Source organism: Pelecanus crispus, chromosome 6 (assembly GCF_030463565.1).
Source record: "Pelecanus crispus isolate bPelCri1 chromosome 6, bPelCri1.pri, whole genome shotgun sequence".
NCBI lineage: Eukaryota > Metazoa > Chordata > Aves > Pelecaniformes > Pelecanidae > Pelecanus > Pelecanus crispus.
Window position 1 is genome coordinate 47034694 of NC_134648.1, and position 17293 is coordinate 47051986.

At 43.5% G+C, this 17293-nt stretch overlaps 1 protein-coding gene across 1 annotated transcript; it reads left to right on the plus strand.

The window, feature by feature from the left end:
* The first annotated feature begins 1139 nt into the window (after positions 1–1139).
* On the plus strand, positions 1140–11807 carry PNN (pinin, desmosome associated protein). The gene is made up of 9 exons (XM_075711916.1): positions 1140–1252; positions 1724–1795; positions 2723–2791; positions 3951–4023; positions 4108–4202; positions 6184–6259; positions 8002–8157; positions 8240–8378; positions 9421–11807. The coding sequence occupies exons 1-9, from the start codon at positions 1140–1142 to the stop codon at positions 10707–10709; spliced, it is 2082 nt and encodes a 693-aa protein (XP_075568031.1). The 3' UTR covers positions 10710–11807.
* Positions 11808–17293: the final 5486 nt, after the last annotated feature.

Sequence of the window (17293 nt, forward strand, 5' to 3'; positions counted from 1 at the left end):
GCCGCTCGGCGTTCCTGCCCGCTGCCGCCTGGGGGAGGCCTGCCGCGGCTGGCTGGCGCCGGCCGAAGCCTCTCTTAGAGGCGAGAAAGGGCCTTTTACGTTATCGCTTCCCAGAGCCCGCTGCCTCGGGCGGTGGCGCGCAGCGGGGCTGCACAAGCGAGTGCCGTGAGGGGGGACAAACGGGTCTCCTCCCTGCGGAGCTGCCCCCCGCCCGCCTTACTGCTGGGGGGCTGAAATGGGGGGCGGGGGGAGGCGTCGTGGGTTTCTTTTTGCCTTCAGAACGTCACGCCTTCATTCGCCTTCCGCTTCCTGCCGCTGCGAAGTGCCAGCGGGCTCCGCGCCTGGGGGCTCGCCCCGGCCACTCCGCAGAAACGGCACCGGCTGGGCGGCGGGAAAGAGCGCAGTTAAAAACCTCGCCACCCCAGGCGTCAGGAACAACCTCCAGTAACGCCGTTTTGCAGCTGCTAAACGGGGAGCCAGGTGGTGAAGCCCAAGCCACGAAGCTTCGGGTGACAGGCGGGAGGCGTGAGGGCAGGCACGGGGCCGCCGCTGCCGCCACCCCCCGGCCCCGGCCTGCGCGCCAGACCCCAGTAACGTCCCCGCCTATTGGCTCGCTTGGCGTGGCGGCCTCTGTAGTGGAACGGTGATTGGCCCCCGCCCGAGCCGCCTGCGTGCTGGCTTGTCGGCCCCATAGAGTGAGAAGGTAGGATGTGTTCGAGGTGGGTGGGGACAAACGTCCTCGAAGTGGCTTTCTGATTGGGCTGCGCGAAATTGACGCGTGAGTTCTCGTTAGCTCTGAGCGATGTCACTCCGGCGGTCCCTTTGGTGATTCGTAGCGCCGGCAGGCAGAGGCTTCCAGTAGTTGGTCGGTCGGGGTGCCACTCTGCCTCTGCGCCCTGTGACTGGTGGGCGCCTTCAACGAGCCTTTCCCGCGGGGCGTGCCCTCGCCTCTCGTACCCGATTATTGGCGGTCGGCGGGGACCGCCGAGGGGCTATTGGCTGCGCCACCCCGGCCCGCGGCTGCCGGAGTGGTGGGCCGCCAGGCGGGCCGTACCGCGCGTGGGCGGGGCCTCCCCCCCCCCCCCCGTTACCCAGCGGTGCCTTGCGCTGGGCCCCGGCTAGGCCGCGCTGCGGGCGGGATGGCGGTGGCGGTGCGCGCGCTGCAGGAGCAGCTGGAGAAAGCCAAGGAGAGCCTCAAGCACGTGGACGAGAACATCCGCAAGCTCACGGGACGGGACCCCAATGACGTGAGGTGAGGCGGGGGGGGGGGCGCCCGCCGGAGGGACGGCCCGGCGGGGGGGGGGGGGGCTAGGGAGCGGCCGGGCCGGCGGGGTGAGGGGGTTGGCGTGCGCCGCGCCGTTGTCCCGGGGGGAAGGGGGTTGCGCGGGAGGGGCCCGAGGGGCAGGCGGTGAGGGGCTGCCCCGCAGGCCGCCGCCCCCGCAGGCCGCCGCGCCCGTCTCCGGGCCATATTCCAACCCCCCCCCCCCCCCCCCCCCAACCTTTGGCGCAGCGCCAGGGGGGCTGCTGCGGCCCCGGTCCCGCTGGTTTGCTGGCGGCCTCCGCCCGTCGTGGCGGGGGACGCGACCGCGGGGTTGCGTGAGGGGAGCGGTCATGGCCGCGGGCAGCGCTGGCTGGGCGAGCTGCAGCGCCCCGGGGAGCCTCCCTGCAGCGGCCCGGGGGGGGCCGGGCAGGTACCGCTCACGGCGCCCGCTGTCTCTTGCAGGCCCCCTCAAAACAGACTGTTAGCCATCACAGGCCCTGGTGGAGGTAGAGGGCGTGGGAGCTTATTGCTAAGGTAAGGAGCTGCAGAAACGGGCGGTGGGGTTTCTTCCACGTGGGGGTTTTTTCACCCTTTCCCCTGGCATTGCTGTCCTTACGCCGGGGCATTTTATATTTCTCATCTGATCCCGTTGCTCATTGTACTGCTGTTTCAGTAAGCAGGTACCAAAGCTGGCCTACAGGGCATTTGGGGTTATATGTCACTGCCTGAAATTTAAAGTACCTTCTCGTTCTGCGTTTTAACAAGTTTAAACTGGTGCTTTTTCCCTAACTCTTTCAGCTGTTAGCCTGAAAAACAAGGGGAAACATCAAAGTTAAGGGAGGTGTTATGTGGTACCTGGGACCTTGTCTCTTTGAAATTGTTCAAAATCAGTCTCTCAGTAATTAAGAAAGTGGTGGCTGCTCCAGGAATAATAGAAAGAGTTGAAGTCGACAGGAATTTTAAAACAGATGTAGGTAAAACCACTAGTGTTCTGTTGTGGGTTTTCCGTTGTTTTTTTTTTTTTTTTTCCCCTCCTCCTCCCCTCTTCCCCCCCCCCCCCCAATTAGAATGAAAAGTCCAATGTTTGTTCAGTAGTTCTTCCTCAGTGGAGTATGTAGTGGATTTTTTGTTGAGTTTCAGTATTAAACTGCTGGTTAATGCTTAATACATCTTGAAAATTACTGCAGATATGAACACTTGAACATAATGGGGCTCCTTGTTTTAGTGTAGCTACTCAGTTAAATAAGTGCAGAAATTAAAGTTTAAATTAGTTGGTCCACAAGCAGTATGTTAATATGTTTAAGCACTTTATTGCAGTAGTAAGAGTAAATGATGACAGAGCTGGTAAAATTTATTGTTACATTATGACCACAAAGCCAAAATACAGTTTGATTGTGCAGGCTTAAGGTGGACCTGGGGTTATCCTAACTTGTTCTGAGATCATAAGTGTTTTCTTTTTAGGCGTGGATTCTCGGATAGTGGAGGAGGACCCCCAGCCAAACAGAGGGATCTTGAAGGGGCAGCCAGTAGGTGGGTGCAAAAACTAATGCAGAGAACTTGTTTTATCAGAATGAGAATTTATAACAGTAAATTTAAGATGCTTAGATTCGGTAACTGTTAATAAGTGATGACTTTTACTGTCTTCTTCAGAGATTACATATTCAAGACTTGTTGGAAATATATTTGGATGATAGCAATTGACTGTGGTGACATCTCCCCTCCCCCCCACACACACTAGCAATATAAGGATTATAGCAATAATATAAAGATATAGCAATACAAAGACTCTTGGAATTTTCTGTTTTACTTGGTGTACAGTCTGCTGTATTACGTTCTGCTTAGTACCCTAGATTTGTTTTACTGTAGACACAAATTGAATTATGACTGACATCTCCCGTTCAATAAATTGAATGCATACAGTGTGACAATGGGCACAGATTTTGAGCTTTCGTACCTGGATGCAGATCTGTCAGATGTGACTGATTATAGGCAGCTTCGTTCTGTGGGCACTTAGGTGCAATGGTAGTTCTTGACTAAAGCAAGGCTTGCTTTTGAATTTTTGAGTTAACGCAAAATGAATACCGTGAAACTGCTTTACCAGTAGTAAAGTGCTGTGCCACAAAACTAAGAGTGAAAGCTGAAAATAACTTCTGTTTAACACACTGTCCAGTTGTTCTTTGTTAAAGCCTCAGGTCATCCCAGTTCTGAGGTCCTAAGTGCTCTGCCCCTCCTCACCTGTTTTCTAGGTATTTGGCTAGGTAACTTAAATAGCATTTCCCGTTTGAAAAATCATACCAACCTTTATATCTTGATGCATTTAAATCTGTCTCACGATACCCTTATACCGGTAGCCATTTCAGAGATTCTGCAAAAAGTGCAAACATTAAAACCAAGAAAAGTTCCAAAGGTATTCTAAAAAGTTAAATATGGTAGTAAAGTGGGCTCTTCTGTTTTACTTTACTGTGCAAGTTGTATTAAAACTTTAAGCTGTTTTCTCTCACTGATTTTTACCAATGGTAGATTCTGTTTGTAAAATGCTACTTACTGGTCATTGGAACAGTGGGGAGATTTTTACTGGAAGTGTTGGTTCTTCTGACTAGATATGCTGACTTGTATTTTTCCTGTGTTAGCACAGATGCTGTCCTAAATACATGTTCTCTAGTGACCACTAATGCTTTATTTTACTCAGGCTGGGTGGAGAACGCCGGACAAGAAGAGAATCACGCCAAGAAAGCGACGCAGAAGATGATGATATTAAAAAGGTAATACATGATAAATGGAGCTGTGCAGGAAGAAACCTACTTATCTGGAACATGAACAAAGTAGTTTGTTTTTCTTTGTTGTAGCCAGCGTTGCCATCTTCTGTTGTTGCTACCTCCAAAGAGCGAACACGTCGAGACCTTATACAAGATCAAAATATGGATGAGAAAGGAAAACAAAGGTATGCAGACATCTCTTTAAGCACTAACATGGTACTTCTGAGTGCTAGCATAGGAAGTAGCTTTAGATTTAACATTTAGATTGTATTAGACAGATGCTATTATGTATCAAAGATGATGTTGAAGTGGTACCACAATGGTATAAAATTGATTTTAAAAAATGTTCTCTCAAAATACTTCACAGCAGTAACAACACATAGTTCACTTCATGTAACTGGCAGGGGTTCTACTTGTCAGGCCACCTACAGGAATAGGTTTGTTAGTGCTATTGTAACTGATAATCTTCAAGTAAGACAAAAAAATATACATGGCTTCGTTGGTTACTTAACATTTTGGACGGTTACAACTGTCTTGGTACATAATTTATTTTATTGGTTGAAGGAGGCTTTTGGGTGTGGGTTTTCCCCTTGGTTTTTTTGACACAGTAGTACCAGCATGTGTTTCTTTTGTCTTACTACTTTCAGACTCATTATTGTGCGTACAGTCTGACCTTTCTTTTGCCTGGTTCTTTTTAGATTCCTCCTATGTATATCTCCTTTTTCCTGTACTTTATTTGTGTCAGGGTAGCTTGTAAAAATTCTTCCTGAGAGGCAGTTCTACTGGGACAAGATGTTGGAAAAGCAAATTTGCAACTGCATCCAACCTCTTGGACTCCATCTGCTTCAGTCTGCAGCTCACCTGGTGCAATAATAACCCATACCTCAAATAAATAGAAGCGTGAGAGCTGGAATAAGGAACTAAAGAGAGCTTCTCTGATAAGGACCTCAGATCAGTTAGCAGAGAAAAGGCATTTTGCTTGCTTCTTTTACAGTTACTACACCACTAACAGACTGCTGTTGCTTCCATCACCAGTTTCCAACTGCTTTTCTTACAGAAAGACTTTCAGAATTCTTAGTGGACTTCCTAGAGCTTCAGGCACTAAAAGTTTCTTTCCTCAGAATTGCAGTTTTACTGTTTTGCTCTTCAGTAGTTTTCTGGGGAGATGAGAAAACCAGTATTGAACTCTTTGTGATTTGTGGTAGAAAGAAGCTTTTTAAGACGACAGCATCCATTGAACCCTTGGTTGTGCTCAGTGTCTTCTGGGATGTCATTCATATACAAATACACTTTGAGTAAGCTCTAGCTCTCAACTCTTTGTTTGTTCCTATTTCTGCTGTTTAATATACAAGTACCTTTACCTTTCCATGTCAGGTTTGTGCCATTGTAGTAGAGTGGTACTGAGTGAAGAGAGTAGCATTCCCTTTCTCTCTTAATTGGGTAAAAGTTCAAGGCGAATAAGAGAGTCTGCCTCTTGCTGTAAAGGCTTAATTTCAGATTAAGTGGGAAGAAAGAAAAGGTGAAATTCAGGAAACTAGTTCGTGTTCAGAAGAAGGTAATTCCTTGAAGAATTTTACTTATTTTAAGTTTTCTCAAAACAACACTTAATTGGATGAGAGCAATTCTGGTTTCATCCCACAGTGCAGTGTCTCATTGTAGAAGATATTGTTAGGCAAACTGTGACAGATAAGCTTTCGCTCCCCTGTGGCTCCACTTCTCCTTAATCCTCTGAGCGGGGTGTGGGGGGGTACGTTTTTCAGAAAGCCCAGTGACCTTCCAGTTCACTGGCTTAGTGATAGCTCACACTGTATTTACTCAGCCTTTTCTTCAGTACTCCCTGCTTTTGGATATTTTTTTTTTTAATATTTTCTTAGTGTCATTATTTCCAGGTATAAAATGTGCAAGCTTCCAGTTTTCCCAGTGCTAACTGTGCTGTGTTATGGATAAGAGCTGTGTCTTACTCTTAAGCAAAATATGATATGTCACTGGAAATTATATCCTTGACTGTTGGCGCAGTCAGTATGTATTCTGTTGCTAATGGCCTTGAGTAATACTGAGCCTTTAAAAATAAATGTCTCTGAGGTGGAAAGTTTCTCTGATTGTTTATGCAAATAAAAGTGTTAGTACTTGAACTGAATCTCAGACTGCTTTTTGTTTTTTATTCAGGAATCGACGTATATTTGGCTTGTTGATGGGCACTCTTCAGAAATTTAAGCAGGAGTCCACAGTTGCTACTGAGAGGGTACTTATTTTTAGTTCTGTCTGATTGTAAATAATAAAGTAAAATTGTGTGGTTAAGCTGCTTCAAATAGGAATGAAAATTCCACACTCTGTAGGCTCCAGGTGCAACAAATTGGTAAGAGTGCATGTAGGTTTTTGTTTGGTTTAGTCTAGTGGAATTGGGGTGGGAAGCAGGAAGGGGACTCTAACAATTTCATGACTTTATAATGCTATTTCTGACCACTGCAGAAGTTAAAAGGCATTATTTTGTTGATTGTTTTTTTTTAATTGCTGTACATTTTTAAAACATGTAAACCAAAAATAGATGATCTTTTTTCTTGTTTACATTTTTCGGGGATCATTTCAAAGTGAATGGAATTTAATCAGGTAACTATTTAATAGGTCATAGGCTACTTCTGTAAATAATGGTGATTCAATATTGCTGAAGCAGCGGCCACTCTGATGTGTTCCAGATGTTTAAATTATAACCAAGTACACAGAAATGTATGGTTGTATTACGCTATCTATTTGACTACAAATGGCTTCCCCCTCCCAGTTTAGATAACAAGAATTCCTGTTTTTAATAAATGGATATGTGATTGTACTGAAGTGGAGGCTTTGCAGAGCTTAGTGGTAACTTCAAAAAAACTTGTATATAGGATGGTGGCAACTTTATTCCTAGTATGCCCTTTTAAACTGTAGAGGGTATGGTACTTGTTTACTGTTGCCCTAAATGGGTTATTCGGTTAATACTAATAACCTTTAGATTAAAAACAGTGTTTGCAAGTTCTACTTTCAGCAGTCTGGTGGAAGCAGGCAGAAAGCTTTTAAACTTAAAACCTTTTCTGTGTAGTGTTAGCGTAGCTGGCTTGCAGCGTTGGGTTTGATTACTTTCAGGTTCAGTATTTGGATATCCTGCTGTTCTGTCTGACTTGTCATGTAGCACATGAGAAAGGACCAAAGTTCTGTGTTACCTGCTTGCATTTAGAACAAGAAACTATTGATTAGGATGGTCTAGAAACATGGAGTCCTTGTCTCATTTATAATGTGTTTACATAAAGAGTCTTTGAGCAGTTACTGCTCTTCACAACATTTTTCTGAGAATTTGTATAGGCGTTGTTCTCTTCATACATAAAAACTTATTATAAATCAAAGTAGAGGTCTGAGGAGTCTTATGACACAGCTATTTTGTTGTCCAGGCACTGAATTGTATTTTTTTTATTAGACAACTGTTGTACAATCTGAGCATATAGCTGTCTTGGACATACTATAATCCAGGAATGCCCTGTTTGTAATATATCTAATCAGCGATGAATACACTGGAAGTATTTGCAATGTAATTTGTTTTTGCAATGTAATTTGTTTTGTTGGTCCCAAACAACAGTCTGCGGTCCTTCATTTGTTTTTGGGGGAGTCAACTTTTTTCCCTCCAAGGGGAATACCTGAAATCTAGTTTCTTTTTTTCTGCCATTGGGGGGGGGGGAAATGTTGAAGCTTGTATTGAAAGCTCAAATCCAATTTGAATGATAGAAGGCAGACAGAAATCCACAGGGGCCCATAATTTTTTAGTTAGTGCACAAAAAATTAGGTGCCAGCAAGCAATGACACTATTTTGTTCTATTACCTGTAATTTAGGAGATACTTCTTAACATGTTTTTAGGAATGCCTTTAATGGTGTAAATAATTCAAAATTTTAATTGGACCAAACTAGAACACTTTTTTGATTTAGAAAAAACATTTAAGATACTTCTTTATTTATTTTAGCAAAAGAGACGACAAGAAATTGAACAAAAACTTGAAGTGCAGGCAGAGGAAGAAAGAAAGCAAGTTGAAAATGAAAGGCGAGAACTGTTTGAAGAAAGACGTGCTAAACAGACAGAGCTGCGGTTGCTGGAGCAAAAGGTTGAGCTTGCTCAGTTGGTGAGTTTTAGTTTTGCTCTTGATCTTTCTCTTGTTTAAACTATTCTTGTGTATCTTAGAGTTCTTTTCTTTCGTTTCTCAGCAAGAAGAATGGAATGAACATAACGCTAAAATAATTAAATACATAAGAACGAAGACAAAACCCCACTTATTCTACATACCTGGCAGAATGTGTCCTGCTACGCAGAAGCTGATGGAAGAGTCACAGAAAAAGATGAATGGTAAGTGGACTTTGTGATACAAAGGGCCTTATTCTTGCCTCCCTTTGATGTTTGCTGTGCAAATTTCTTTTAAGTCTCTCTGCTTAAATACATTAATTTCATGGTTTGGACAAACTGTATGTTCTTGCATGGGTGTTTGTCATAAGTGAACATTACTCTTTCAGTGACTTATTTTTATGTTGGATGTGCTTTGATTCTCTTAAAAGAAGTCAAAAGAGGTGTATGCATAATCTCAGAGGTATGTGTTTAAAACATAGCCCTTTATATTAGCTTTAGTACCCAGATGTATGCCAGTGCAGCAACTTAGTTTTTGAAAAGGCAGATTCTGTGGATTGAAGACCCAAGGAAATGCAGGTTTTTACAAAGGATTTGAGAAGTGTTTTCTTAAGCACAGCACTAGAACTTTATGATGATTTTTTTTAACCATAATGTGTGTTCATTTCTGTTTCACAGGATGACTATATTTTTCTTTTGGAAAACAATTTAAAATACTGCGGTTGATGGTAGTCCTACTGTTCTTTTTTATTAAACTGAGAATGTATTGGGTTTTATTTCTTAAGGAGCTTTTCTTCATTTTGTGGGGTTGGGGAATAAGAGAAGCTAGTTCACCTGTCTGAATAGCTTATATTATTTAAGCTTTCTTAATACCTAACCAGCTTTTTGCTGACTCTTACTGTCTTTGTTTACCTTAGGAAGTATAACCTTGTTAATATATAAATACCAGGAAATTAAGGTATTATTTTGATATACTGTTGGTTGGTTTGATTTTAATGAAGTCAAAACCTCTTTTTGGTAGCTTAGATTTAGGGCTTTACTGTTCTGATACTCAGCTGAGCTGACTATCCCCTTTGCTTTGTTTTCTTAAGGTAACTAGCAGTCTTTTTCATTATGCATGAATGGCTTGCTACTTCAGAATGAATAAGGATGCAGTGTTTAAAAGTTAAACATAAATTTGATAACTTACTAGCTCATAGTTAAGGGGAAAACAGACTTCAGTGTCTGTAGATTATCTGAAACTATTATTTATGCATTTATTCCCTAGCACTCTTTGAAAGCAGGCGAAATGAATTTGCAGAGCAGATTAACAAAATGGAGGCCAGGCCCAGAAGACAATCTGTGAAGGAAAAAGAACAGCAGGAGGTGCAGAATGAAGAAAAGAAGGAAGAACAGAACAAGGAGCAGGAAGAGGGTAAGGTGGCTCAGCAGGTGGAAGAGTTGGAGACAGGTAATCAGCACAATGATGTAGAAATGGAGGAGGTAGGGGAGGAAAAGGGAAAAACAGGTTCAGGGCATAGCGATGCAGAGAAAGAACAGGAAGAGGATGAACAGAAACATGAAATGGAGATTAAAGTAGAAGAGACTACCGAGGTGAGGGAGAATGACAAGCAACAGGATGGTCAGCCTGAAGAGGTCACAGTTGTAAAAGAGGAAAGTGAAAACATTCAGCCAGTGGATAATGAGCAGGATGTGGCTGAAATGAATGAGGCAGATAGTGTAGAACCTGTAGAAAATGAAAATGGCAAAGAAGTGGAACTAGAAACAGAGTGTGATGCTCAGCCAGAACAAGTGTGTAATGTTCCTTCTCCTGAGAAGGAGAAAGGTATCAAACCAGAAATTGAAGCTGAACCTGAAGAAAACCAGGAGAAGGCACCTGAAGCTCAGCCAGAACCTGTGGCTGAGGCTCAGTCTCAGCCACAGTCTGTGCCACTGCCACAGTCACCTCAGTTGTCTCAGTCCACTCAGGATACAGAGCCCCAGGCAGACAAGGATGAAAGTGCTGTGGTGTCTGTAAAGGTGGTTGATGCACAGACAGAGCAGAGTCAGACACTGAGTGTAGAAATTAAGAGTAAGACCAGGAGTAGAAGCAGGGGTAGGGCAGGGAACAAAACCGGTAAGAGTCATAGCCGTAGTAGCAGCAGCAGTAGTAGCAGCAGCACTTCAAGCAGTACTAGCAGTGGAAGTAGTTCCAGCACTGGCAGCAGTAGCAGCCGGAGTAGTTCCACCAGCAGCAGCACTACCAGTGGAAGTACTAGCAGGGACAGTAGCAGCAGTAGCTCTAGCAGTAGTGAAAGCAGAAGTCGAAGCCGAGGAAGAGGGCATAACAGAGATAGAAAACGCAGAAGGAGCACGGACAGGAAGCGAAGGGATGCTTCAGGAGTAGATAGAAGTCACAAGTCCTCAAAAGGTGGGAGTAGAGATACCAAAAGCTCAAAGGATAAAAGTTCAAGATCTGACAGAAAGAGGTCTATATCAGAAAGTAGTCGGTCAGGCAAGAGAACTTCACGGAGTGAAAGAGACCGTAAATCAGACAGGAAAGACAAAAGGCGTTAACAGAAGAGACCAAGCTTCTTTAGCCTAATCTTTGCAGCGGAAGATTATTTGAGTGAAAGGATTCCTTGTAAGGAGGAGGAGAAGGCTGCCTTAAGAATTGCATGCTGTAAAAAATCTTTTGGAAAAATGCAGACTGTTTACCAGGCATTCTTGTACTTTTTACATAATTTTGTAAAAGGTTACTTACCAAAATTATGTGAAGTTCCTGAAAATGTAAAAATAAAAGATTAACACTCCTTTGCATCTTTTTTTAAATATCCTGTACTCATTCAGATCCTCTGTATATTTTAATAGGTAAACCTTTAAGTAGGTGTGATCACTTCTTCTGTATCATACACATTTTTTTTTGTAGAAATAAATGTTCATTTTAAATAAATTGTTTGAGATGTCCTGTTGGCAATTAAATTCCCCTTTTAGATCATATGTAGGGAGGCAATGTTGCAGCAAACGTAAAATTTTGCTTTTCCCCTCTATTCCTTGCAAGAATGGGAATCTTAAGACCCAGTAAAGGGAGTAATCTATCCAGTGCTGGGTAGGAAGGGAAAGTAATTGATTTGGATCTATACCTTTTGTTTTCTTCTGTAATCACAAGCTCTTACTCAACTCTGTCTTCCTGTTTTATAAAACTTTTTCCTATCCGTAGGCAAGCAGTGATTAAATGGGTATGTTAACACTGGCCGAGATAGCTCAAGTCAGTCTGGAATGCCACTCTTACCTGCCTTCTGCAGGTGCTTTGGTAGTATTTACATCTATGTTCTGGAGACAGTTAATCTGTTTAATGATGTTCCTTGCTTTGATGGCCAGTGGAGGAAAGACTTCAGCTTGCTTCTCAACCAGGATTCTTTTTATTTTAGTTGCAGACTAATCTTTGATCCCTTCATACCACTAGGAATAATTACATTGCAGTGTCGGAGTTACCTGGGACTACCTAATGTTGTGTGCGTGCAAGAATGCTTTCTGAATGTATTTAATACAACTTAAAGTGGTATGGTGTTATCTATGAAGGTGAATACTGTTTTTATATAATTTTGTATGGAAAACAATAACATCTGTCGCTCTGTTCTGTACATGTGCAAATAAATGTGGCTTTGTAGACTACTCTCTTGATGCCTATGATGTTTTCTATAACACAGGTATATTAGTCTTTCTACATTTAAAGCATGAATCATAATTGCAGGTGACTGTACCTTAGAAGCTCTGTATCCAAAATTGTTCTTCTAGGCTTTAATTAATACCTATTAACCAAATACGAAACACTGCTATAATCCATGTTGTCTTGGCAGGAAGAGAATTGTCATATGCCAGATCGCAGACCAGGAAGTCCTAGAAAGATTTCGGAATGGAAATTACATGTAAGCTTATTTTACTCAAGTAATGTGGAAAAAGGAATGATAGAAAAGGGGGAAAAAACTAAGAATGAAGTAGAGATTCTTCATGTGAGTGGGCAACAGAGCATGTACACTCTATGCCTGTCATGTGGAGTGCTTCCATCAGGTGGTCCCTTCTAGCTTTAAATAGAGCTTTAGGCCTTTTTTTTTTTTCTTATTTTTTAGAGCTTTTATACTATGCACTGACTCTATATCATTTCCTTGTTGTCTTTTTCTTCAGTCCTGATGCACAGATAAACTGGAAGGCTCCAAGAATGTATTTTTTTCCATGATGCTCCACTCGGAGTCCTTGTCAGAGTAGATTTTACACAGATTGTTCATTAATTATAAGCTGAAACATGACTTTGCATAAAAGGTACACCTCTTCACATTCCTGCTCCTTTACTTAAGGTGATGTCTTTGTGCTAAGATCAGCTCCATTGTGTGTATACAAAGGAAACCTGAACGTAATTTTTCTGCAGAAAGTAGGTATTGGTGAACTAAACACCTACCTCCAGCAAAATTAATTTCCAAAACCAGTAAATTTGCAAATAGGTTTCTAGAGTATCTTTTGTTTATCAGGACAGTAATGGTCTTGCAGTTAGGTGCCAGTTACAATTTTGAGATTCAGGTTCAGCTGCTGATTTTGTAGCAATTACTGTGGTACAGCAGGACAAACCTATTCATTTTATGTATGTCCTGGATCTTTAAAATGAGTTTCCCTGCTCAAAGAAGTATTTCTCTGACACTACATGTATGTATGATGGGGTCAATGCTGTGGCAGTGGTGTATGAGTACCATACAGAGGTCTCTGTTTTGGATGATATAATTTTGCTCTTTCAGACTTCTCCCCCTGCCCCCATCTCAGTTTTATAGCAAACCTGTGTTTTACCACAACCCTTCTTCAGGCAGTTGTTATTAGTTGACAGTGTTCTATCATATTGTAAAATGTGAAGCATTCAAAGCTTGGAAACGTATTCTCAAAATTCAAAGTAATACAAGTCACAAGTTCCATGATTTTCTAGAAATGCACTGTTAGTTGTCATGCTTGCTACCATTTCTGTAATAGGGAAGCAATAATGGCTTTTTCTTGCTATTTGTTATCCTGGCTGAAAAAGTTGGTTTAAACCTGGATGATGAATGACTGTTACCTGTTTAGATTTGTCTTAACTGGAAGAGTGAATTAGTGTTCCTTTTCTTCCTTTGACTTTTTAATTTTTAAAAGATACTTGTTGAAAAAAAATAAAATCTTTTTGGCATGACAGTTGATTCAGTGTAAAAGTTGATCTGTATTTTTATCCAAACGTCCTAAGTCAAGAGAACTGTATTTTTTAAGTGCTTTTGCCAGGGACTGTATTCTTCGATATATTAGAGCAATATTCTGCACAGTGAAACCCTACATTTCTGTATGGAGCCTTTTGGTGCTATCATAAGAATATAACCAAAGCTGTATACACTGTTGTTATAACATAGATGTTGACTTTAACGTGCTTAGGAGAACTTTTACCAACCTGTGATTTGCTTTGGGATCTTTATTGTTAATGCAGATACTGAATAGTCTAGGAAATGCAGTATCTCTTTTACTTATACAACGCTGTGTCTTAAAAGAGCCATCCAGTGTGCCATATGCCTTGGTTTATTTAAAGTACACCATTAATTCTGAGTTGATCCTTCCGTGAATTTTAATGCATCACAAGGGATCTCTGCATTTCTAGCTGGGTAGTTAAAGTTACAAAGATGTCATTGCAAATAAAAAGTTAATAGTATCATCTGAACAAAAGCTGTTGGAAGTAGATCTTACTTTTTCATTAGCATTGTTTGTCTTTGTATGTGTAATAGTACTCATATCTGTTGCTTCAGTTCTGCAGAACAGAAATTAACTGAAATCTCACTTTATCTGCTACAAAGCTTTCAACTCCTTGGAAGCGTCCTTTGGAAGCCAGCTATGTTAAACACTATGAATCTTTATCTTTGACTTTAGTTCAAAGGTGATTAGAAATTATGCTTGTATAGCATCTGCAAGTATAGGATTTACACCCAGAAGAAAAGAATATTTGATATAAATATGATTTATTATTGAAGTTACTAGAGGAACAAATAACACAGAACAGAGATCAGAGCAGTGCTCATCAGCCTTTTAACAGCTTCAAACCTAGAAGAATGATTGAGACCTAAGCTACACAATGAGCAGTGCCCAGAATAACTTGAAAATTGCAGATGTAGATTAAACTGAGTAGCTAAGATGAGCTGCAACATTTTATCTCCATATAAAGACTTGAGAATTAGTTTGAGTATCCATATGAAACTGAAGTCAGAGCCATTTTCAGAGCTATTTTGACAAATAGAGTAATAATGTACAGATCACAAGGTGTGGGTCTGATAGTTTGTTCTCCCACACAAACTTGCTGAAGTACGTAATTTTAGGTGTCAGAATACATGGTTTTAGGTGAATCAGCTCCATGTTACCCGGGTCAAAAAGGGACTGTTAACCTTTCTAGGCCCGTTACTGGGTTTTGTCCCATGTTCCATGGTTGGTGTGCAACATTATGAAAGACTCTTCTGGCCAGTTGTTAATCTTGGTGGGATAAAAATGTCCTTTTTTTGATTTTGCACACCACTATATATAGTGTTATATATATATAGCGACCACGACATGATAAAGTTCTCAATTTTGGGTGATGCTAAGCGGAGGGGCACCAAAACCAAAACATGGACTTCCGGAGGGCAGACTTTGCCCTCTTCAGGACCCTGGTTGGGAAAGTCCCTTGGGAGGCGGTCCTGAAGGGCAAAGGGGTCCAGGAAGGCTGGGCCCTCTTCAAGAAGGAAGTCTTAAGGGCGCAGGAGCGGGCTGTCCCCGTGTGTCGTAAGACCAACCGGAGGGGAAATCGACCGGCCTGGCTGAATAGGGAGCTTTTGCGGGGACTCAGGGAAAAAAGGAGAGTCTACCGCCTTTGGCAGAAGGGGCGGGCAGCTCAGGAGGAGTACAGGGATCTTGTTAGGTCCTGCAGGGAGGAAATTAGAAAGGCAAAAGCCCAGCTAGAACTCAATCTGGCCAGTGCTGTAAAAGACAATAAAAAATGCTTTTATAAGTACATCAGCAATAAAAGGAGAGCCAAGGAGGATCTCCATTCTTTGCTGGATGTGGGGGGGAACATTGTCACCGAGGACAAGGAAAAGGCTGAAGTACTTAACGCCTTCTTTGCCTCTGTGTTCAACAGCCAGACCGGTCATCCCCAGGGTACTCAGGCCCTTGAGCAAGAGGATAGGGATAGGGACCAGAATGGAGCCCTCATAGTCCAGGAGGAAGCAGTTAATGACCTGCTATGCCACCTGGACGCTCACAAGTCTATGGGGCCGGATGGGATCCACCCGAGAGTACTGAGGGAGCTGGCAGAGGAGCTTGCCAAGCCACTTTCCATCATCTATCAACAGTCCTGGTTAACAGGGGAGGTCCCTGATGACTGGAGGCTTGCCAATGTGACGCCCATCTATAAGAAGGGCCGGAAGGAGGACCCGGGGAACTACAGGCCTGTCAGCCTGACCTCGGTGCCGGGGAAGATTATGGAGAGGTTCATCTTGAGCGAACTCCACAGGCAAGTACAGGTCAACCAGGGGATCAGGCCCAGCCAGCATGGGTTCACAAAAGGCAGGTCCTGCTTGACCAACCTGATCTCCTTCTATGACCTGGTGACCCGCCTGGTAGATGATGGAAAGGCTGTGGATGTCATCTACCTGGACTTTAGCAAAGCTTTTGACACCGTCTCGCATAATATCCTCCTCGGGAAGCTGGCAGCTCACGGCTTAGACAGGCATACTCTTCGCTGGGTAAAGAACTGGTTGGGTGGCCGAGCCCAGAGAGTAGTGATAAATGGTGTTAAGTCCAGTTGGCGGCCGGTCACGAGCGGTGTTCCCCAGGGCTCTGTTTTAGGGCCAGTCTTGTTCAATATCTTTATCAATGATCTGGATGAGGGGATCGAGTGCACCCTCAGTAAGTTTGCAGACGACACCAAATTGGGTGGGAGTGTCGATCTGCTCGAGGGTAGGATGGCCCTGCAGAGGGACCTGGACAGGCTGGATCGATGGGCCGTGGCCAACTGTATGAGGTTCAACAAGGCCAAGTGCCGGGTCCTGCACTTCGGTCACAACAACCCCATGCAACGCTACAGGCTTGGGGAGGAGTGGCTGGAAAGCTGCCTGGCCGAAAAGGATCTGGGGGTGTTAGTAGATAGCCGGCTGAACTTGAGCCAGCAGTGTGCCCAGGTGGCCAAGAAGGCCAACAGCATCCTGGCTTGTATCAGGAATGCTGTGGCCAGCAGGAGCAGGGAGGTGATTGTCCCCCTGTACTCGGCGCTGGTGAGGCCGCACCTGGAATACTGTGTCCAGTTTTGGGCCCCTCACTACAAGAAAGACATTGAGGTGCTGGAGCGTGTTCAGAGGCGGGCAACGAAGCTGGTGAAGGGTCTGGAGAACAAGTCTTATGAGGAGCGGCTGAGGGAACTGGGGTTGTTTAGCCTGGAAAAGAGGAGGCTGAGGGGAGACCTTATCGCTCTCTACAACTACCTGAAAGGAGGTTGTAGTGAGGTGGGTGTTGGTCTCTTCTCCCAAGTAGCTAGCGATAGGACAAGAGGAAATGGGCTTAAGCTGCGCCAGGGGAGGTTTAGACTGGAGATTAGGAAGAATTTCTTTACGGAAAGGGTGGTCAGGCATTGGAACAGGCTGCCCAGAGAGGTGGTGGAGTCACCATCCCTGGAGGCATTTAAAAAACGGGTAGATGTGGCACTTCGGGATATGGTTTAGTCTGGTCTACCCTTGATTAGTCTAGAGTGGGCTTGGTAGTGTAGGTTAATGGTTGGACTGGATGATCTTAAAGGTCTTTTCCAACCTAGATGATTCTATGATTCTCTGATTCTATGATTCTATGACAAGAGGAAATGGGCTCAAGCTGCGCCAGGGGAGATTTAGATTGGATATTAGGAGAAAATTCTTCACAGAAAGGGTAGTCAAGCATTGGAACAGGCTGCCCAGAGAGGTGGTGGAGTCACCATCCCTGGAAGCATTCAAAAAACGGGTAGATGTAGCACTTTGGGGCATGGTTTAGTCTAGTCTACCCTTGATTGGTTTAGTGTGGACTTGGTAATGTTAGGTTAATGGTTGGACTGGATGATCTTAAAGGTCTTTTCCAACCTAAATGATTCTATGATTCTATGATTCTATAGA